The sequence below is a fragment of the Carya illinoinensis genome, chromosome 10 (assembly GCF_018687715.1).
Source record: "Carya illinoinensis cultivar Pawnee chromosome 10, C.illinoinensisPawnee_v1, whole genome shotgun sequence".
NCBI lineage: Eukaryota > Viridiplantae > Streptophyta > Magnoliopsida > Fagales > Juglandaceae > Carya > Carya illinoinensis.
Genome location: NC_056761.1, coordinates 13,320,858 through 13,343,525, shown reverse-complemented (window position 1 = coordinate 13,343,525; position 22,668 = coordinate 13,320,858). Strand labels below are relative to the sequence as shown.

The 22,668-nt window shown below is 34.1% G+C and overlaps 3 protein-coding genes across 6 annotated transcripts; all 3 read left to right on the top strand.

Moving 5' to 3' along the window:
* Positions 1–441: 441 nt before the first annotated feature.
* On the top strand, positions 442–1,701 carry LOC122278444. The gene has a single exon (XM_043088630.1). The coding sequence runs from the start codon at positions 442–444 to the stop codon at positions 1,699–1,701; it is 1,260 nt and encodes a 419-aa protein (XP_042944564.1).
* Positions 1,702–11,461: 9,760 nt separating this feature from the next.
* On the top strand, positions 11,462–14,251 carry LOC122278300 (bidirectional sugar transporter SWEET2a-like). 3 transcript variants are annotated; one of them, XM_043088488.1, is made up of 7 exons: positions 11,462–11,691; positions 12,369–12,452; positions 12,836–12,872; positions 12,969–13,185; positions 13,284–13,442; positions 13,672–13,759; positions 13,913–14,251. In XM_043088488.1, the coding sequence occupies exons 1-6, from the start codon at positions 11,631–11,633 to the stop codon at positions 13,747–13,749; spliced, it is 636 nt and encodes a 211-aa protein (XP_042944422.1). In that variant the 5' UTR covers positions 11,462–11,630; the 3' UTR covers positions 13,750–13,759; positions 13,913–14,251. The 3 variants fall into 3 exon arrangements, with proteins under 3 accessions (XP_042944422.1, XP_042944420.1, XP_042944421.1); XM_043088486.1 differs by lacking the exon at positions 13,672–13,759 and adding an exon at positions 13,530–13,649 and having other exon boundaries at positions 11,483–11,691; XM_043088487.1 differs by lacking the exons at positions 12,369–12,452; positions 13,672–13,759 and adding an exon at positions 13,530–13,649 and having other exon boundaries at positions 11,489–11,691.
* Positions 14,252–16,696: 2,445 nt separating this feature from the next.
* Positions 16,697–22,326, top strand: LOC122279619 (transcription factor GTE12-like). 2 transcript variants are annotated; one of them, XM_043090349.1, is made up of 11 exons: positions 16,697–16,854; positions 18,383–19,286; positions 19,589–19,646; positions 19,718–19,861; positions 19,944–20,008; positions 20,097–20,148; positions 20,264–20,329; positions 20,419–20,534; positions 20,683–20,749; positions 21,509–21,630; positions 21,725–22,326. In XM_043090349.1, exons 2-11 carry the CDS (start codon positions 18,483–18,485, stop codon positions 21,908–21,910), a joined length of 1,680 nt encoding a protein of 559 aa, XP_042946283.1. In that variant the 5' UTR covers positions 16,697–16,854; positions 18,383–18,482; the 3' UTR covers positions 21,911–22,326. The 2 variants fall into 2 exon arrangements, with proteins under 2 accessions (XP_042946283.1, XP_042946282.1); XM_043090348.1 differs by having other exon boundaries at positions 20,246–20,329.
* The last annotated feature ends 342 nt before the right edge of the window (positions 22,327–22,668 follow it).

Here is a 22,668-nt window from a genome sequence, read left to right as displayed (position 1 = left end):
ATTTTTTTCCATAACAATATGCAGGGCCGGCTCTTCTCTAAGGCAAATTAAGCAATTGTCTAAGGCCCCACTAGAAGAAGAGACTCCTTTTAAAAAAGTCTAAAGTAGAATTTTTTTTAAAAGAAAAAATATTTAATTAAAAAATTAATTAATCTAATAAAATAACATCAAAAGAGATGTCATGTCATTATTAGTTTTAAAAGTATTATACATAATAATTATTTCAAATATTCTTGTTCTATAAATATACTTCTCTTTTATTATTATTAGTTTAATATATAATATAAAAATTATAAGTAGCAGAATCTCTCTTTTTTCCGGAGAGTTTCTCTCTTAACCGTCTGAAGGCGATTGGAGGAGAAGTTGTTAGTCAGTTTTTTCCCGCGTTCGTGGGAGGACAACAGTGAAGTTTCTGTTCACGGTGGTGAGCAGAGTGGATCGATGGAGGAGATTGAGGAGGTATGGAGTAGATTGCGGCTCAGTGAGGAGGAAAACACTCCGATCGTAGTGAGTGAAGGACAGAAGGATAGTGATCGACGAATGGGGGAACAGAGTTTAGTGGGGAAGATTTGTACGACAAGGAGAATCGAGAAGCAGACAGTGAAAGGATTAATGGAGAAGATCTGGAAGGTTAGTTTACCTTTGGACTTTGAAGAAATTAGTCTGAATTGTTTTGTGATTACATTTGCAAGTTCAAGGGATAAAACGAGAGTTTTAGAGGGCTGTCCTTGGCTCTTTGAAAACTATTTGTTTGTGTTAAGAGATTATAACAGTGAGATCCAGCCAAATTTAATGAACTTTGACTATGAGAAGTTGTGGATTCAAATGCACAATTTACCACTCGGTTATATGAATAAAAGGATGGGTGAGGAGATTGGAAGCTCGGTTGGGAAGGTGATTGAGGTAGATGTAGATGAGGAGGGGTGGGCATGGGGAAGATGTTTGAAAGTTAGAATAGAATGCAACTTGAAAGCTCCATTGGCTCGGGGTAGAACTGTCAAGGTAGCAGGAGGACAGATCTGGGTGCCATTCCAATATGAGAAGCTTCCTAGGATGTGCTTCCAATGTGGATGCATAGTGCATAGTAGGGAGGGATGTTCTGTGGGGGAAGTTTCTGGAAAGAATCAATTTGGTACCTGGCTGAGAGCATCAGTGAGCATTAAAAAACAAAGTCAGCAAAAGGAAAATAAAAAAAGGGAAATTGTAAGTGGTGATGGAGAGGGGATGATGGAAATTAGGGATTCTAAAGGAAAAATAAGGAGTGAAGGAGTAGTGTTTGAGGAAATTCCTGTCGAAGTTCATAAGGGAGATGAAAAGAGTGGAGGTAGGGAAGATACTGAATTAAAAGACCATGAATCAGATGTGCAGGAGGAGGGGCTCAACTCAGCTGTGACCTCCATTGAGCATTCTGCAGTGATAGCAGAGGTTAATTTGGAGGTGGAGAAGATTGATGAAGAGGAATTGCAAGACAAGGGTACACAAGTAGAGAAAAAAAAGTGTTGGAAGAGAAGAGTAAGGGGAAGGGGTCAGGTGAGTCAGGTTTGCTCTTTAAAACTGAATTCTAAACGTGCAAAATCTGAGGAGGATGTGGAAATGTTGTTGTTAGGGGGTGGAAAAAAGGCAAGACTGAATGAGGGAGCAGAGCCTGTGTATAATCTCTGTGAGGTGGAGGCTGTTGAGCAGCCCTACCTGGCATTATGAAAATAATCTGTTGGAACTGCCGAGGGCTTGGGAACCCTCGGACAGTTCATGACCTTTACCTTATGGTAAAAAATAAGCAGCCCAATGTAGTGTTCCTTATGGAGACAAAAATGAATGGTGGGAAGGTGGAGATGCTAAAGGGAAAATTACAGATGGAGGGATGTGTAGCTGTGAGCTCAATGGGTAAAAAGGGTGGTGTAGCTGTTTTTTGGAAAGAGGAAGAGGAGGTGGAACTATTAAACTTCTCTCAGTGGCATATAAATGTCCTTATAAAGAGTAAGGGGGAGGTAAAGGAGTGGTTCTTTACAGGATTTTATGGCCATCCTGATGTGAGAAAAAGAAGTATGTCATGGGATTTGTTAAACAGAGTGAGGCCTACAAACCAGGGAGCATGGTGTGTTGCAGGTGATTTTAATGAAATACTTATACAAGCTGAAAAGAGTGGTGGTAATTTGAGGAGTGAAGGGCAAATGGCTCAATTCAGGGAGGTGCTAGAGAATAACAGCCTCTCTGATTTGGGCTGTTGTAGTGGTTTTTTCACCTGGAGCAACAGGCACTCGGATACCACTTTTACAAAAGAAAGATTAGACAGGTATGTGGCAAATACTCAATGGAGGGAGTTGTTTAGGGGGATCAAAGTAGAAGATCTTACAGGAAGATGTTCAGACCATCTTCCCATTCTATTAACAGTGATGGGAAAAGAGGAAAAACATGATGGTAAAAGGAAGTTTCCATTCAGATTTGAGGCTAGCTGGATCAAAGAAGACAAGTGTGAGCAGCTTATTAGGCAGGGTTGGTATGGAAAGGGAGTTATGGAGGATCCCATTAGAAGAGTTTCTGCAAGGTTGGAGACATGCAAAGGGGGTCTGGTGGGATGGTTTAAGAAGAAGGATCGAGAAAGGGCAAATGAGATAGAGAAGCTAACTGAAAAGATTCAAAAGTTGCAAGAGCATGAGGGACCACAGAATACTGAAGAACTCAGAAATCTTCAGGATAAAGTGGGACTTCTTTTAGAACAGGAGGATCTTAAATGGAAGCAACGAGCCAAGAGAAATTGGTATTGCTTGGGAGACAAGAATATAAAAATTTTTCATGCCTGTGCAAACCAGAGAAAAAAGAAAAACCAGATCCTGTCAGTTGTGGATTCGAATTCCAATCGAAGGGTGAATCAAGAAGGGATTGCTGAAGCTTTTAAGGATCATTTTTCTGAGATCTATAGAACTGCAGTTCCTTCTAGTAGTTCTATTGAGGCTTGTTTAAGTGCAGTTAAAAGTAAAGTGACAGATGAAATGAATCAGTTTCTGTTAAAGACTTTTACAAGGGAGGAGGTGGTGGAAGCTGTAAGGTTGATGGGCCCACTAAAATCACCTGGGCCAGATGGTTATGGGGCATGTTTTTTTCAGTCTTACTGGGATATTGTGGGGAAAGATGTGTGTGAGGCTGCTCTTAAATTTCTGAATGGAGGAGGGATGGATAAGGGTCTGAACCATACCTTCATTGCTTTGATCCCTAAAGCAAAAAAACCAGAATCTGTTAATGACTTTCGCCCAATCAGTCTTTGCAATGTTATGTATAAAATCATTGCAAAGACATTAGCTAACAGGTTAAAAAAGGTTCTAGGTGATGTTATCTCAAGAAATCAGAGTGCTTTTGTCCCTCAAAGACTTATCACTGACAACATTATTACTGCTTATGAAGTGTTACATTCAATGCAAACAAGGCAGAAGGATAGGGTGGGGAGTATGGCTCTCAAATTGGATATCTCGAAGGCTTATGACAAAGTAGAATGGGTTTTCTTGGAAAAAATCATGGAGAAGTTGGGGTTTTGTGAGAGGTGGGTGGCTTTAATCATGGAGTGTGTGTCTACTGTCTCATATGCAGTTTTAACAAATGGGAGTCCAGGTGAAAAGTTCAAACCAACAAGAGGCTTGAGACAGGGGGATCCACTTTCCCCCTATCTATTTCTGTTGTGTGCAGAAGGTTTGAGTGCCATGATTCAATCAGCAGAAGAGACAAGAGAGTTAAAGGGGGTAGTAGTAGCTAGAGGAGGTACAAAAGTAACTCATCTGCTATTTGCAGATGATTGTATTATTTTTGGCAAAGCTAGCTAGGGTGAATGGAGGAAGATAATGAGCATATTGGAGTTGTATGAACAAACCTCGGGACAGAGCTTAAATAAGCAGAAAACAATCATTCTTTTCAGTCCTAATGCAAAGAAAAATGTAAAGGAGGGTGTACTAAAGGAGTTGGGTGCTAGATTGGTTACAAGCTATGAGAAGTATTTAGGCTTGCCAATTATGGTTGGCAGATCTAAGTATGATTCTTTTAGAAGCATAAAGGATAGGGTCTGGCAGAGGGTTAACAATTGGAAGCATAAGTTTTTGTCTCCTGCTGGTAAAGAAGTTCTTCTAAAAGCTGTTATTCAAGCTATGCCTAATTATCACATGAATGTTTTCAAACTCCCAAGGAAACTTTGCAAGGAAATAGCTGCTGTTATGGGAAAATTCTGGTGGAGATTCAAGGAAAATGAAAGGAAGATTCAGTGGAAGAGTTGGTCGAAGATGGGGGTATCAAAAGCTGAAGGGGGGTTGGGATTTCGAGAGTTAGAAAGTTTTAATTCTGCTCTACTTGCCAAGCAGTGTTGGAGAATTTTCACTGAACCTCATTCTTTGGCAGCAAGAGTATTAAAAGATAAATACTTTAGACATTCAGATTTCCTTCAAGCAAATTTGGGTCACAGACCATCTTTGATTTGGAAGAGTTTATGGAGTTCTTTGGGTTTACTGAAACATGGTTTGGTGTGGAGGGTGGGTACGGGTCAGAAAATCAAAGTGTGGGGTGATAGGTGGATTCCAACTTTGACATCACACAGCATACAATCTCCTGTTGCAGTTTTAAACAGTGAAGCAAGAGTAAATGAATTAATTGATAGCAGCAGAGGGGCATGGAAGGAAGAGCTTGTAAAGGAGGTGCAAAATGAAAATGAAGCTATGGTTGTATGCAATTTACCAATTAGTAAATCTGGTTTGCCTGATAAACAGATTTGGGGTTATACAAAGGATGGCTTGTTTAGTGTTAAGAGTGCATATCATTTGGAGGTGAGTAGGAAAAGAAGAGAGAAAGGGGAAAGTTCAGAGGGGCACTCTTTTAACTGGAAAAAGTTATGGGGTTTGAATGTACCAGGGGTTGTTAAAGTATTCCTTTGGAAAGCCTTAAATGACTGTTTACCAACCAGGACTAATCTGAAAAAAAGAAAAGTAGTGAAAGATGCCTGCTGTCCTATCTGTGAAACTGAGGATGAATCGATCACTCATGCCTTATGGAGCTGCAGGGGATCAATGGATGTTTGGGCTGATAAGAAGAGTCCTCTACAGAAATGGTCAAGTAATGAAGTCCAGTTTTATGAATTATGGGAAAGGCTATCAGCTTTGGTAGCAAAGGAGGAACTGGAACTAATAGCAGTTGTTATGAGGGGAGTATGGTTCAGGAGAAATGCTTTTATTTTTGAGAATAAGTTTACAGATCCTGGAACTATAGTAGAGCAGGCTACCATTTCACTTGAGAATTTTCAGACATCACAAACTATAAAGAAGGGGGGTATGGGAAGTAATGAAAGGGGAAGACAGGGTTGTAAATGGAAAGCTCCTATTGGTGATTGCATAAAAGTCAATTGGGATGCTGGTATAAATAAAAAAGATGAAAGAGTGGAAATAGGGGTTGTGGTGAGGGATGGAAGGGGGGAGGTGATGGTGTCTCTCTGCTACTCGAATGAAGGCTGTTGTAGTCCAGTTGTAGTTGAGCTCCGGGCTTTATGGAGAGCTATGAAGCTATGTGCAGAGCTTAATTTTGAGAATGTGATCTTTGAAGCTACTCAAATTCTACATCATGCTAACGTTTATGACTTTGACAATGCGTAGAAAAAGCCTGAATAAATAGCACCCCATATGGCTAATAAAGAATGACATTATCTAAACGAAAATAATAATATAATTTTTAAATGTGTTTACAAGATATGTCGATTTATGTATTTTTATATTTTTTAATAGTAAAAAAAAAGTGAGTATTATTAATAAATTTGTATTTTTTTTTCTTAATAATTAAAATATTTTTAAAAAATCATTTATTGTGCATATTTGATATGCATCCTAGCATTATCGTATCCACTTCAAATCAACTAATATAATTGTACCACTTCATTAAAAAATGTTTTCAATTTTACATAATTACCTTTTATCTTAAATAGATAAAAATATGCATAAGTTTATTTTAATTCATCTTCAATTTAATTCATCTTCAATTTTCAATTCTAATTATAAGTTTATTTTTTTCCATAACAATATGCAGGGCCGGCTCTTCTCTAAGGCAAATTAAGCAATTGTCTAAGGCCCCACTAGAAGAAGAGACTCCTTTTAAAAAAGTCTAAAGTAGAATTTTTTTTAAAAGAAAAAATATTTAATTAAAAAATTAATTAATCTAATAAAATAACATCAAAAGAGATGTCATGTCATTATTAGTTTTAAAAGTATTATACATAATAATTATTTCAAATATTCTTGTTCTATAAATATACTTCTCTTTTATTATTATTAGTTTAATATATAATATAAAAATTATAAGTAGCAGAATCTAATTTTTGAGTATTGATAAAAAATTTAGTATGATCTTTGAAAAAGTAAGGGCCTACTTTTTCCCAAAAAGTAAGGTTATTTATAGACCTTTATTGATAATTATAATTATAATTACTTTTAGGGCTTGTTTATATACTAAAAATATATATGAATAGTAGTGAAATAGTTTGAATTAAAATATTTTATTTGGTTTTAAGAAATGAGAGAGAAAAATTTAAATTTAAGAATATCTGAGAATACCTAAGAGTGATTGTATTCTCAAACGGCCTTTAGGAGTCTAAAACATGTATTGTTAAAGTAGATTTGATAAAATCTTCTTTAAATAAAATTTTTGTTAATAAAAATTAAGTCGATTATTAATTAAAAATATAATATAAAATCTTAAACCGTTATTTTACTTAACAAATTATTGAAATTATTTGTAAATAAAAATATAATATAAAAATTAAAATAATTTTATTTTTTAAAACAAAAGAAAAAACTCTAATAAGAATTTTGGCCTTAGTCTCCGTTCCTATCGAGCCGGTGCTGCCAATATGTATATACAAATAGTTATAAATTATAAATTTATCATTTATTTGGAGGTGGGTGGGCCTTTTGCAGAGCTCTTTGCTACAAGATAAGGTGGCCTTATGGACCCAAGTCCCAAGCATGAGTGTCGACCATGATAGAATTCCTCTCCAATTATTTGATGTGGTAACGACAAAATCCCCTGAAATCCCATGTCGTTTCCTAACCTGTATGATGTTTGAGTGGGGACCTTGTGCTTTTCTATAGCTACGGTAAAACAACCAAATCCATCTTCATATAATTGATAAACTGCTAAAAATTAAATTATCTTTATAATTTATTTATAAAATTAAGCTCTTAAAAAATAAAATATATTTATTTTTATAAACTATCATGTACAAAAAAAAAAAAAACAATTGGTGATATAATGTATAGTATCAACAATCTTCCTTATTTCAACCTCTTAAAAATCTAAAATATATATTTTTGGTCCTATTAAATTGTTTTGTTCTTATCGTTGTTGTTTTGCTGAATTAATACAGTTTGATCTCAGGCCCATGTACTCAATTGATCTTTTTTTTTTTTTTTTTTTTTTTTTTTTCCCTCAGTTGATCTAATCATTTCTCGGAGTTTTGAATTTGATTGGGTTATTTATTTATGTTCTCTTTAGTGAAATAGGAATTCTGTTTCCGAAAACTTGTAAAAAGAAATTAGACAACAATTTCATCTTAAAAATCAAACATTGTTACCCAAAAAGTTAGGACATGAAAGTATATGTACCTCAATCCAAAAGCCCTAGTGCCGACCCTCTCACTCTCACTCGCAAACTCTTTCTTAGAAATCCTTCCAATTGATGGAGCAGCAGATTTCGGCTTCATTTTCTTCTCATTTCTCCTTCGTCCTCTCATTTCCTACTTTTTCTATCCCTTATTTCTCTTTCTTTCCCCCTCTCCTTCCCTCCTCTCTCCATCCCTCTTTCGCTCATTTTCTCATTCTCATTCCCTCATTTATCTTCTTTTTTTAATTTATTTTGTTTCCTTCAAGGTTGAAAAAATAGATTTACAGTTTTTGGACAACTCTTATGAGGCACCAGCAGTATAAGATGCTTCCTAAGCCGATCGTTGGAAAGATAGTGGCAGATAACTGGATCAAATTGTTTAAATCTGACTTTTTATATTGGCTGATTTTGACATCTACCGAAGTAGATATAAACTGTAATTCATCATTTTCATATCTATCCTTCTACTTTCATTGTTGTTTCTTTTTATTTAGTTTAAAAAAATATCATCTCTTATACATTTTGTTTGTAAAGGTTAAATTATCTCTTCCTATGAAAGGTGGGGTATGAGTCTTTATTTTAGGTATAGTGATGTCTTTTAGACAATTTGTCTGTAGAGAGCTACAATAGTAATTAAGATCATACCAATTACAAAGAAATTTGTATACTAATAAAGCTCCAAATGCAGTAGTTGGCATATGATCTGAGAATTTCGTTACATGTACCTGGTCATGATGTTATAACTTTTCTATGATGATTCAATGAAGTCAATTTCCAATTAAAAAAAAAACACAAACAAACAAAAACAAAAGGTGGGACATGGACATTAATTATCCCCCTATTGTTTTTGTCTTTAAAGTCGAAATTATGCGGTGATAGATCCCAACTTGATATGATTTTGGCCTCTCTGAACAATAAATTCGGATTACTTCTCCGAAGGCAGATTTGCCTTTTAATATTGTTTATGTAAAATAAAAGAATCAGCATTGTCGAGTCTTAAATACCAGTATAAGCAAAGTTGCATACAAATTTATATATTGATACTGATTTATTAATATTTAAAATTTAAATTAATATTATTTTTAATAAAATCTACTTTTTGACCAATCACATTAGATTGATGCACATATTAGTGTGCAGTTATACTTGTAACTAGATTTTTTCAAAAATTGGGACAAACACCCTACAACCTGGCATTAACATCATTCATAATTATATAATTAACACCACATATTTAATCTTGCATTGATAATATCATTATGTTGTCTCTAAGTATAAGTAAATATCATTAACTTTAAGGCATAATTTGAAAATTTATATATATATATATATATATATATAAATCATAGAAACCTAATGATATTATTATATATAATATCTATATATTTACATGTTTGTTTGTTTGTTTATGTTGTTTTGCAGCATTATGTATATATGGTTCTCAATTTATTAAGGGTTTGTTTGAATAGTAAGATGAAATGAGATAGTTTTAAATGAAAGTTGAATAAAATATTGTTAGAAGATTATTTTTTAATATTATTATTATTTTAAAATTTGAAAAAATTAAATTTAGATTTGGAAATATTAAATTATTTATTATATTTTATCTGATAATTTAAAAAAATTATAATAATAAGATGAGATGTCTTCTGAATTGAACTAGTACCTAAGTATTTTATAACTCAATTCTGCTATGTACAGTCGCCGAATGTAGTCGATGCACAATCAGCTGACGTAGCATAATGACACGTAAATTGCTATTAAAAAAATTAAAAAAAAAAAACTAAAAAAGAACAAAATAGAGTGCATTTTTGGATTCCCACTTCTCTGGTAAGAGGTCTTCGAGCTCATCTTCAGTTTCGTGGTGTCACTGGTATGGTCTTCCTCTCCCACTGTACGTTCCCACTTGCAACAGCCACAAGAGTTGCAAAAGAAGCAATGATTCCAAACACAAGAACTCCATTAATAGCACCAATAAAACGCTGGCTTCCGAAGTAATAAATGCATCCAAAAATCCATGAAAACAAAGTTGCACTTTCCCATCTGCAACCATAATGTTGCTATCAACACAATGGAATGTCTAGAAAATTCGTCAAAACAAGCACTAGACAATGCCAATTCCAACTTCCGTCTTCCTCTTGAGCTCGTCTTCAACTTCATGGTCTTCAAGCAAACAAAACCCATATTAGTTTTCAACCTCATTCGGCAAAACAAACAGGAAAATGAAAACCTTTACAAAATCGTACCCCCCCTCCCCCCCAAATCAAAACCAAAAAAGACCAAGGCAAAGAATTAGAGAGAGGCTTGGATTGTAAATAGCATGAAATCAAAGACCCAAATCCTCACCTTAGTTATGAGCCCTCCCGTCTCCACATTCCTAAAATCCCAAAAAACTAAACTCTGCACAAATAAAAATTAACACAGAGTTAAGGTTTAGCAAGTGATAGAAAGCAAAAGAAAGGCCAAATAAGATAGAAAAACACATAAAAAATAGAGGAATTACATACAAGGAAGAGGGAGGGAGGGACTTCGTGGAAGGTTCCAGGGAGGAAACATAGAGAGGGAAGGAATTGCAAATGGAAACTGAGGAGTGAATGGAGGAGAGCTCGTGGCTTCATTGTCCAAAACGGTGCGTTTTGTTTTTTTTTTCCACATCATCAACTGCTTATGCAGCGCTTGCATGAGATGACTGAACTAATTATTTTTCTTTATAATTTTATAGGACATAAAGTACTTCTAATATTGCCATCATGACAAAATTAGAAAGGACTAACTAGGACCAACCAAATATCTAAAATACATGACGTCTTTGACTTATTTGAATTTAAAGATAGAATGAGATAGTTTTAGATAAGAAAAAATAATATTATTTATGTTTTAAAATTTAAAAAAATTAAATTGAGAGTTCAAAAAATTAAATTATTTATTATATTTTATGTAAAAATTTAAAAAAACTATAATAATAAAATAAAATAAGATCCTTTACAAAACCATACGGGTATATTTATTTGACTATAATTTCTGCAGGACAATAGGATGCAGACCCAGAGCAGCAGGACCATGCATGTCCTTGGGTGTCGAGAGTCGAGACTCTAAACTGTAAATACACCACGAAAAATCGGGCTATAATAATTTAGAAGTTTCGTTCGATTAAATTGGAGTTAATTAGTTTAATTCTTTATTTATTAAATGAGTGGTACCATAATATAAATTTTATAACAAATTATTAAATAATACAGCTAATATAAAATTCAGCTTAATTTGTATAAATTCGTAAGAAATTAAATACTTTGGTATTTATTATTTTTTATAGTATTATTTTTATATTTATAATAGAAATATTTTTAATATTTAAAAAAATTAGAAGATATCATGTTCTAAATACTAAATATGTTACTTGAATTCTTATAAATATAATCATTAATATATGTATATATAAACAGTATACAACTATTAACTAAATCTAAAATAATTTGTTTGTCAAACTTTAATTATAGATAAAGTTACAAAATATAATATAAATAATCTGTTCTAGTTTCAAAATGAGCATATCATGAACAAGCTCCAACTTATTTGGTTGCGTAAACACCATGGTGCTCTTCAAGTTAAAACTTTATTAATCAGAAGACAAAAGCTTGAGAAGCGGTTTATCAGAACTTCAGAAAATTCCAATCTTCGGATAATACTCCTTATCTTGAAGCACATGCATTAAACTTCATCTATTTATTCACAGGGACATAGGTGTCTATCAAACATTCATTTTCTGGTGAAAGTGTCCTCTGATAGTTATATAAAAATTATTTTATATAAAAATAATTTTTTGTAGATAGTTATAAAATTATTTTTATTGTAAGACGGTTGCGAGAGTAGAAACCCACAATATAGGTAGATAAGTACGATAATCACTGCCCATATATACAGGCCTTCTTGGGAGCCACCTGTGCACAAAGGTGTAGAGAGGAGAGAGAGTTTTCTGGACTGAAGTGATCAGTGGAGTTGAATATCATTCGAAGATGTTACCAAGTGAGCTGTCTTCTGTCTCTTCGGTTTGCAGCGATGCTGCCGGTATTGCTGGTATCTATCCTTTCTGGTTCTTTCACTCTTTTCTGCTGCTTATACTTTTTAGTATTATATTCTTGAAAAATATTATAACTAATTTCTAAGATGTAGATGAAGCAAACCCAATCCCTTGATTGGGTTTGTGGAAAAGTCTCACCTTTATGGCTTGAGATTTTGACATATATAAGACTTCCGCATCATCATGTTTTTATTCTTGCTGCTTTTTTCCTTGTTCTTTCAGCTCTTTTTCATTTCTGTCCAAAGTTTTATGAATATATATATATATATATATCTTAGAAATTGCCGGTAGGAGACTTGTAGTAATCAATATTCAGTATATGGTACGTGGCATGTGCTCGAGTAATTTGTTGTATATGGTATGTTATGTTGGAATGTTTTCAATGTTTGGGCTTCCACAAACTAGTTAATTTAACTTTCTAAATGGATAAGAGATTTGATCCATTGCTTTATTAGGCTGCTGAAGACCTAGTGTCAGTAGGAAAAAACTGGCTCTGAATGGTTTAGATTTGAGAAGAATGGAGGAGGATACGGAAGGATAATTGCAGAAATCTGAAGATATCTTCATTTCTTAAGCTACTATAGCCCTTTTCTCCTCTGTTTCCCTGCTTCTTTCCAAGATCTAGAAGGAGCTCCATATGTAATTTAACATGCATAAATTATTACCATGGTAGGAATTGCTTGTCTGCTTGATATGGATCAGTTTTTGTTGAATCTGGAGTTACACAAAGAGCCAAGAGCAGAAATTTTCATTTTAGGTATTTACATTCTCTGGATTAATTTTATTGCAACCAAGATTTCAACCTAAATTAATGATTTTTCCAGATGTTAAAATCAATTTAGATAAATCCACATATGAAAGAAAAAAGGTGAGCACATCAACTTCAGCGTTCTATCCATAAAGAAAAACTGTGGGTCGGCAATTTGGGATTTCTGTAGAAGGATACTGTCCTGTACCTATGACACCTAAGAACATTGTTGATTGTGAGAAACCTATAATGCTCTGCCTGGTAATACTTGTCACAGTGGATCCTAAAATATTTGTCTTCACCGTACACTTGGATTTGTTTCTTTTATTGTTTGGTTAGAACAACTATGTTTGATGGATGTTCTAACTTCTAATACCCATTTGTTATTACAGGAAACCTCTTTGCTATTGGGCTGTTTGTGTCACCCATGTAAGTTGTTAAAGATATTCTTCAGAGAAAAAGAAAATGAAAGAAATTTCTGCAGTTCTAAACTCAATAATGAAGTTGTACCTTTATGTTCTCCAGACCCACATTTAAGAGAATCGTCAGAAACAAGTCGACAGAACAATTCTCAGGATTGCCTTATATATATGCTCTCTTGAACTGCTTGATATGCCTTTGGTATGGAATGCCCATAGTGTCACCTAATATTATACTAGTAGCTACAGTCAATTCAATTGGAGCTTTTTTCCAGTTAATCTATCTGAGCATCTATATTGCATTTGCTGGGAAAGCTATAAAGGTAAGCATCACCCTGCATCTGTTTTTACCAGGAAACTTGCAAGCCTTTTTCCATAATCCAGCACGATTATCTTACCGTCCCTTGAATTTTTCTTGCAGCTGAAGATGTTAGGTTTGTTAATAGCAGTTTTTGCCATTTTTGGGACCACGGTATATGTAAGCATGAGATTTTTTGACTCTCATGAGAGACAAACTTTTGTTGGTTATTTGAGTGTTGCTTCACTCATTACCATGTTTGGTTCACCTTTGTTTATCATTGTAAGTTCTTGTGAAACAATTTCACCCAATTTTGATTTTATTTTGGACACCTTCTCCCCCCTCATATGGTTTCATATGTGATGCCAGAATTTGGTGATTAAGACAAGAAGCATTGAATTCATGCCGTTTTGTCTTTCCCTTTCAACCTTCTTGATGAGTCTGTCTTTCTTTGCATATGGAGTGCTCAAGTATGATCCTTTCATTTATGTAAGTATCATTCTTCTTGCAGATCCAGCTAACTTCGTATGCAAATTTTTCGTTACAATCTTCAAATGCATATCAGGCAGGGGAAAGAGAAAGAAAATAAGGAACCAACAGTTATTGATAGTCAATATGTTTCTTATTCTCAGCAGTTACACACACGATTCATTTACCAAATCAATGAAAGATAAGTCCAAAGACTGCCCAGGATTTTGTTGTTTATGCTAACTGTTATGTATGTTTTCTCTTTTCTAAATATTTGGTTGTAGGTCCCAAATGGAATTGGAACAATTCTGGGGCTTGTTCAGTTGGCCTTGTACTCCTATTATAGCGGTGCATTTGGAGAAGACTCAAGGGAACCTCTAGTAAATGCACATGCTTGAATGAATCCATTGGGGTCAAGCTTCATGCCAAATTTTTTTCTTCTGTCTGTCTTTATGGAGAAGTCTACAACGAGATTTTGTAACATATGACAGAAATTGGTAAGATAAATGATGCAATGGTGAGGTTAAAAAGATAACTGATGACATGTAAAAGACATGGCCCACTAGAAAATGTTCAGTTCTGCTATTGAAAGCGAAAAATACTATTTATCGTCCTTTTTACCACCATTCTCTCAACATACCTTGAGGTGGTATCGGTAGACAAGTGAACAGACAAATGACAATATTTTTCAAATTATTCATCATTTTAACCACTGTCTTCTTAGTAAGTACGGTATTCACACGTAGACTTGAGTTTTGCTACATACAAGCAAAGTCGCGTATTAATCTGCGTATTAATACTGATTCTTTCATACTTAAAAGTAAAATTAGTATTGTTTTTAATAAAATTTACTTTTTGACCAATCAAAATAAATTAGTGTACATATTAATGTACAAGTGTGTTTGCAACTAGACTTTTTTAAAAATAAATAAGCATGGGACGCAATGTTGACGAAAACAAAAGACTCATGCACCCTAAAAGGCGAAGCAACTCAAAACCGTTGGGAACTCGGGAGCCTAAAAGGCTAAAATATTGTTACCTTTTCATCTAGCCCACAACCAATACCATCATCTAAACCCTACTAAAATAAATGGAATTTGCATGTTAGACGTTACCAACAAAAACCCCCAAAAAGAGTTGCTGTTTGGTCATGGTATTTTCCTATCACTGTTCATGGGAATCTAATTCTGCATTTTCATAAGATTTTGCTGATTTTTACATTCATAAACAAACATGATCAAACTAGACAAGACATGGGTTTCTTCCAATAAAGTTTGCCTTGTGATTTCCACATGACCCTTCCAATTTACCAAACCTCAAATTGACGTGTACATAAAAAGAATTTTGGAATCAATCCATATGGATAAACAGAAGAATCAAAAGGGCGTATTCTGACATATCATGAAGATACATCTGTTAAACTCCTGTCTTTTAATAAAATCGTCTTATTATTATCATTATTATTAGTTTAATGCCCTGACATACAAAAATAAATAAAAGGAGTTGTATCTTCCACAAGATGGCTTAAAAACAAAATAAAAATGAAATGTGCAAAAGAAACTACCGCTTATTTGGGATTGCGGTAAGAAATATAATTTTTTATTTTATAATTTAGCCTTTAATTGTAGAGTTTTACTAAAAATCTGTTCTATTAAAAAGTTGTTTATTATTTGATGAACATACACTAAGTACTTTTAAAGTTCGTTATGATGGTTTTTTTAATTTATTTTTTTTTAAATTCTAACATCATTTCCAATAGTTTTTCAACAAAAACTTCAAATTTGATGTTTTTATATATTTAAAAAAAAATGTACCTTATATTTTTTTTAGGCGCTTAAAATATTTTTTTTTTATAAGAAAGTAATGATTTGTATAAGGTTTCAGAATGTACAAATCCCACGCTATTCCTTTATAAACAATAGATCCAGTCATAAAAAAGTAAAAAACTTATAGTTTTTTAGTAGGACCCACTTTTCACAAAGGGTCTTCACAAAACTTCGATAACTTAAATTTGTATTTAGCATTACTCTTTTATAAATTCACTACATATTATTTTTTTTTAAAAAAAAAAAGAGCTTCTAAGCTACTAAAACTTAAAAGTGCTACCATTTTTTGTCTGGAATTGGGCATTAGTCATATCATTATAGAGGGTGATTCTCAACAAATAATTCAAGATATAACAAAGGAAGAGGAATCTTGGACCATTGTAGGAATGATTATTTATGACATCAAGAATAAGCTTCAAAACTATGTAGAGTGATCTATCCATTAAGTGAGAAGAGCCACTAATAACGTAGAACATGCTTTTATCACAAAATGCTCTACATGTTTATGATGTAATTATGGATATGAATTTGTAGGCTTAAAAGATTTTTTTTTTTTAATTCTCTTTTTATTAGGATGACATGACATCATCTATCTTCTATTATTGCATGAGAAATGTTTGGGATTGTGATAATGGGTTCCGATCATTTCTCACAATACATTTATTTATTTATTTATTTTTACTTAGTGATTAAGTCAGTATTTTTTTTATTGATATTGTGAATTTTGTTTTTTAAAAAAATTTAAGAGTATTTTAAAAATACATAAAAAAAATCAAAATAAAAAATTTACGCTATACTTATAAATTATAATACTTTTAAAATAAACTCTATTTCAGAGTATCACTTATAAAATTGATATTAAGAATCGATTGGTTGTTTCCAAGATATTCCTCCGCCTGAGGATTTTTAATAAATTTTGGGAAGAGGCTACTCTTGGATATGTGGCTTAGACTATTTTTTTTTTTTTTTTTAAAGTATCACTTATAAACTAAATACAAAAATATTAGATTAAAAAAAAAAATATTTTAACCACAAATAGATTACATAAAAATAAACCTATACAAAATGATATAATTTGATATAGTATGTCAAATTATAAAATTATTTTTATTATAAAATAGATCTAATATATTCTATAAAATTATATCAATTTATGAATTTATTTTATATAATTTATTTATATTTCTCAATTTGTGAGTTTCTTTTAAAAAAAATATCCTAGTATGTCGGTTCTGCAACTGACCCGGTGGCCGGTTCATTACGGGACAAATTCGGGTTGACCTAAAAAGTCTCGTCCTTTATTACTCAGGCTGGTCTTCCTAAACGCTTTACTCCCTACTACATGCAGTGCAGTACGTTCGCCTCAGAGATCTTCGAGCATCTGCGACGATCGATCAGAGGTAAGCTCTTGGAGTCCTCACGCTGATTTTCTTTCTTCTTTTAATTGTTTTGCTGCTTCGATTTGCGTTTGTTCTGTTTTTTGTTCTTGTTCATCATCATCATCTTCTTCTTCATCATCTGGGAACGCTTCGCTTCCATTCTCCATTCGTATCGTCTCGCTATCTCGAACTTCATCTGCTCCATCCTAGCTGACCCATCCCACAGTACCTTGGGTTTTCAATTATCGTTAAGGGTTAAGCTTAGAGCTTCAATTAGGATTAGGATTCGAATTAGGATTAGCGTTAGGGTTTGAATTTGAGTTTTTGCTAAGGTTGAATTATGATGAGGGGTTGGGAAAAAAATTCATCACGCAATATAAACCTTAGGCGTGTTCAGGGTTTAAGGGAAAAACGTGGCTGTGTGATGCACAATCACAATCATTTTTCCAGGATCCAGTATAAACTAGATTCCCAATTCTTGTGATGCTCTGCATCAGTAAGGCGAAGATGTCACGTACGCAGAGAAGCTGGTTCTCAACTACTTTAGTTATCAGACTTCACCCAAACTGTAAAGAAGCTACGTGAATGCCTATAAAAACATCTCTTTAACCCAGTCTTGATGAAGAACTAACTGATTTTCTTTCTTTCAATTATTCCTTTTCACTTTCCTCACTTATTAATATAAAAAATGTAGTGGGTTAAAAGGTTTAGTCATCCATCAATTTCTTCTAGCAAATAATCCATTGTAGCGTACCATTGCTCATTGGATTACAATAAATTTCCCATTTTGGACATTTCTACCCGGAAAATTGACAAATTTCATTTACGTATAAAAAAATAAAAAAAAAAGAAGAAGAAGAAGAAGAAGAATGGACGAATTTGTTGGAATCCCACGATTTTTTGTTTCTCAATAAATTGAGGAGAAGAAGCTCACCCCCCACCCCCCCTCCCCCCCCCCCCCCCCCAAAAAAAAAAAAAAAAAAGAAAAGAAAAGTAAGGTTAGATACACTCGTGTTATGCAAGCATCATGCACTCCTTGTAAAAAAAAGTGGGGTCTACAAATTAAAAAATTAATTTTTTCATGCGGATCTCATATTTACTCACTTTTTCTCAAAATGAGTACACGTTGCTTGTGTACTTTGACTGCAAATATCATTTCTCAAAAAAAAAAACCCGTTGATTTTGGGCAGTCCATTATTGCTTAAGAAAAAAATTTGGGGAACAAGAGATGATAGATAATGTTTGACATTTCCCTCCTTATCCTCATTATTTTTCTCTGTAGTTTTTGTTTTGGCATCGGGAGAAATGTGTGAATGTTAGAAAAATTGAGTAACCTAAGTTTGGTTCTTGAGGAAGCTGAGGAAAATAAACATAAGCAAATTAGCAACCATGTTTGGTTCCTGAGAAATCTGAGAAAAGGAAACCTCAGCTCATTAACTATTTTCTCTATTCTTGTGTTCTATTTTTTTCCTGTAAAAAATATTCAATAGCTCACTAATATCACTAGAAATTTCTTGCTGGTGCTTATCTGCTGGAAAATATTTTGCAGGGTCTGTTTCCATGCCAGGCTTGAGTTTTGCTCAGTGCAAGCTTATTGAAGAGGTCAACTCCTGAGAACTGACCTTGGCAAATTCTTGCAGTTTCTCAATATGACTGCAACTGAAGCCATAGTAGCCAACAAGAAGTTCAACATTAAATTCTCCATGAAAAGAATAGAAACCACTCTTGCATGTGGGCTGGAGCAGCTGGAATCATTCGTTCGTGAATGCAATCACAGTTCTGGGAATAAAAGTAATGGAGCTGAGATGAAAAAGACGCACAGTATTCGTCCTTCTGATGGGGGAAAGAAATTGGATCCTGCACATTTGAAGGCAAAGCCCTCTATGCCGGGCTCTAGAAAGCGTGGACCTCCACAATTGGAAGTGTGCCAAAAGGATAAGAGGCTAAGGATGGATCGTAGTCTGACTTATCAGTGTTCCACCATTTTGAAAAAGCTGATGACTCATCCAACCAGTTGGGTTTTCAACCAACCAGTGGATCCTGTGGCATTGAACATTCCAGATTACTTATTGATTATAACCAACCCCATGGATCTGGGAACAATAAAGTCGAAACTGGAGAAAAATATGTATTTTGGCTCTGAAGAGTTTGCAGCTGATATCAGATTGACCTTTTCCAATGCCATGCTTTATAATCCTCCTGATAATAGCGTCCACAAAATGGCACAGGAATTAAACAATGTTTTTGAGACAAGATGGAAATCTCTAATGGAAAAGTGGAATTGTGAAAGCTCAAAGGTTGGGCAAGTGAAACTTTCAAGTGGACGAGTGAAGGAGGCTGCTGATACAAGACAGGAAGCTCATAAAGCTCCTCCCCTGCATAATAATTTATTGCATAAGAAGTCATTGCCATCCATTGAAAAGATCAGGAGTTCTAATAGAGGAGATGCAGAAGTAAGTAATTTGTTAATTTTGAGTAGTTTGATAAGTAATATGTTTTTCTGTTCATGATCATATAGTGGTTTTTTTTTTCAACCTGTATTAATATTAAATGAGCTATAAGTGAGCTTTTACTTGTTTAGTCAATTTGAGTTTCTTGGGCTTTATATGTAACCTTTTTGGAGGATAGGTTGTAGACATGATAATACAAGTTCTTATTAATTTTTTATATGATGTATATTTATTTCATTTTTTACCTGTCAGTATAGATGTTTTCTGCTCTTTCTGGGTTATTTATTTTCTTTTCATCTTTACAGCTCACCAAAACAGTATGGGACCGCCCAGGGAAGTTGTCAGGAAAAGATTGTCACAAAGGTATGTACAGACATGATGTACTTTCAGATTTCCAGATCTTTATGAGAGCTCATTGGTTATTTGTGTTATAGGAGTTGCCAATGGCAGCAGACATGGTTGTGGCTCTGTCAATGCTGAACCTCAATTGTGCTCAATTGCACGCACATGTGTTAGATGTGGTGTGAGTGCGTGCCAGTGCAGCCTACCTTGTGATGCAACCAATGCATCCACAAGTGGTTAGTTGATATTTTCTTTGGCTGCTGCTTTTGGTTTTCTACCCCTACTTACTTGGCTCATTGATTTTCTATTTTGGTTCAGATTTATCTTCAGAAAGATCATTGGACAGAGATCATCGCATATGTGGTTTTGATGCTTCCAGACAGGTATGCTTACATCATGAATATGTCTGGGAGTTAAGACTTTCTTGCCATGAGATGAGTTAAAACTTCCATTCCAACTTACAATTGTCAGGCAAAAAGCATGCCGGTACCTGGCATAAACAAGTCGGATCCAGATTCTGATGGTGGGTGGAAGTTTTTCATTTGACTGTAAATACGTGATATTTTCTAATTATTTCTCAATGATTTGAGTTTTGGAATGCTGATGGTGATGATGTGAAGGTGCTATATGTGTGTTAGATTATGAAATTGCAAGCCTTAGTTCTCACTCCACACCTCCTACAACAGATGCGGCGCCTGAAGGAGGTTGGTAATGCCTTAATTAAGTTTTACTTGTTGCTGTTTGACATGTCACAGTGACTGCCTCTTAAGTATTTCTTGTTTCTTTGTTACAGGATATCCATATTTTGATGTACAGCTGTCACCAAAGAAGGCTATACGGGTGGCAATGCTGAAGAGCAGATTTGCTGAAACTATTCTGAAAGCACAACATAAGACACTGCTTGATCACGTAAGATGCAATCTACCTCTCTTGTCTCTGTATATGATCAATGCCAAAGCACTGAAAGCAGTGCATTCCCATACTGTAACATATGGATATCCTGCAGTGCTATGTTTTTATAGTTGCTTATACTTTTTATTTTATTGTTTGTCATTAGGGTGATAAAGCCGAGACTTTGAAGATGCAGCAAGAAAAGGAAAAATTGAAAAGGAGACAGTGCGAAGGTGAATTAAGCAAACAACATTATATTTGTATGAATCAAATGCATTATTGTGAATCCTTTGTAAGGATCACCAGAAGCTTAACCTTTATGGTTCTGAGGGCATTACCACATCCGCATGATGCATCATCTAATTGTGCTGTATGTAGAGGAAACCGTTGTTCTGATATTGATATTGTATGTATTACTTGATTTTTATATTACAGTCATTGCATTATTGGTGTTTTTGGTACTCCCATGGTATTGACTCATGGCCTGTCTGGTGTGGAGAATAGGAGTGGTGGAGTTGGGGTGTTGAGCTGATGAATTTTGTTAGAAAAAAAGGATAAATAAATAGATTTCACCTTAATGCTATAGTCTTTTCCTCGTCATGTTCTCCATCCCATACGTATTTCCTTTAGGGTTATAAATAGACAAGGGGATGATAATCATTCTTGTGGAACCTATATGCTATCATTATTTTAGTATTATATGAATGTTGTTTATTCACTTTCCTGTTAGTTTGTTGGCTTCTTGGGGGTGATTCTTGTGCCTATTTTCTGAAAATAAAATATGGAACTACCATTTTCCCATTCAGATGTTATTATTTTATGTACATGGAGCAGTTTTATGTGATGACGGTGAACAGGAAATGGGGTTTTGGTTTATTTCAGGGCTAGAAATGGGGTAGGAATTCTGAAATCTGTGTGTGTGTGTCGTGGAGCATGTCATTTCCAGATTCCTGTCAGCATTTTAGTTGATGGATATAAATTTTTACTTACAGAGAGGGCTAGGATTGAAGCTCAAATGAGAGTGGCAAAAGCGGCCTTACAAATAAAGGAAGAGGCTGATCAGAAGCATCAGCGGGAAAGGGAAAGGGAAGCTGCTCGAGCTGCACTTCACAAGGTTTAGCTTTGCTTAATAGTTTTTCACATCTTTAGCATATGCAATTCAATTTTCTTTCATATTTTGGACTTGAATATGATCTCGTCCATGGCAGATTAAAAAAGCTGGTCATCTTGAGGAGAATTTGTGGATTCAGAAGGAGCTGGATATGTTACTTGGTTCTTCTTTGTCTTGCTCACGAACCCTATTGGAGCAGCTTGGTTTGTTTATCAAAGATGAAGCCATGGAATATGATGAGATGGATCTGTATGTAGATGGGGAGGAAGGGGAGATATTTTAATGAAGTTGACCTCCTCTATTCTTTCCAGCTGTGGTTGTTTATATCATTATACTAGCGGGAAAAGAGACGTTGCTTCGAAAATGACTACTTCAACCAGATGATGGAAACTGTAACAGATTGGAGGTGTTTACTAATTAATATAATATGGTATAAAACCCTTCAAATAAAATTGTTCTTTAATATGCAGTTTCAGTTGAAGAGCTTTGGTGAACCCCTTTGTATTGTAACAATGTATGTGTCTCATGTTTCCTTGGGCTGGGCTACCCTCTGTAAGTACCATTCGAAACTGTTTTAAATGATTTTTCTGCTATAGCTCAAGATCCTGAGATAGATATGTTTAAATCTTCAACAATGGGGAAGGCTGTAAAGGGGTCGAATCGAGCACAAATAACAGTTCCATTCAGTTTTTATCTCAAGGCTTTGTTCGTTATTCTCCCATACACATTCAAGCATTGTCCCTTAGTTTTTCTCGAGGTCAAATGAACTAATGGTATAAGTTTTTCTTCGCAAGTAATTAATGATATAAGTTTGATGCACTAAACTCATATTTATACATTTTTTAGTCCATATCAAGGGAGATATCAGCTACTAATTAATCATTCAATAAAAATTTTATGTGCAGTTTTTTTTAATTTTATATATAGTTATTTTTACGTACTAATTGTGTATTTTATTAATGTAATTAATTATATTTTTTTAATACAAAATAAATGATATAATCAGTACGTAAAAAATACGTTAAAGTGACTATATCTAAC

What these genes read in the sequence shown, in the direction of transcription:
- LOC122278444 (XM_043088630.1), top strand. Translation starts at nt 442, where the DNA reads ATGGAGGAGATTGAGGAGGTATGGAGTAGATTGCGGCTCAGTGAGGAG.
- LOC122278300 (XM_043088486.1), top strand. Translation starts at nt 11,631, where the DNA reads ATGTTACCAAGTGAGCTGTCTTCTGTCTCTTCGGTTTGCAGCGATGCT. An exon ending in TTGCTGGGAAAGCTATAAAG is followed by an intron (nt 13,186 to 13,283) that starts GTAAGCATCACC and finishes TTTTTCTTGCAG; the next exon opens with CTGAAGATGTTAGGTTTGTT. An exon ending in AGTATGATCCTTTCATTTAT is followed by an intron (nt 13,650 to 13,912) that starts GTAAGTATCATT and finishes ATTTGGTTGTAG; the next exon opens with GTCCCAAATGGAATTGGAAC.
- LOC122279619 (XM_043090348.1), top strand. Translation starts at nt 18,483, where the DNA reads ATGACTGCAACTGAAGCCATAGTAGCCAACAAGAAGTTCAACATTAAA. An exon ending in AGGAAAAGATTGTCACAAAG is followed by an intron (nt 19,647 to 19,717) that starts GTATGTACAGAC and finishes TTTGTGTTATAG; the next exon opens with GAGTTGCCAATGGCAGCAGA. An exon ending in CTCGAGCTGCACTTCACAAG is followed by an intron (nt 21,631 to 21,724) that starts GTTTAGCTTTGC and finishes CGTCCATGGCAG; the next exon opens with ATTAAAAAAGCTGGTCATCT.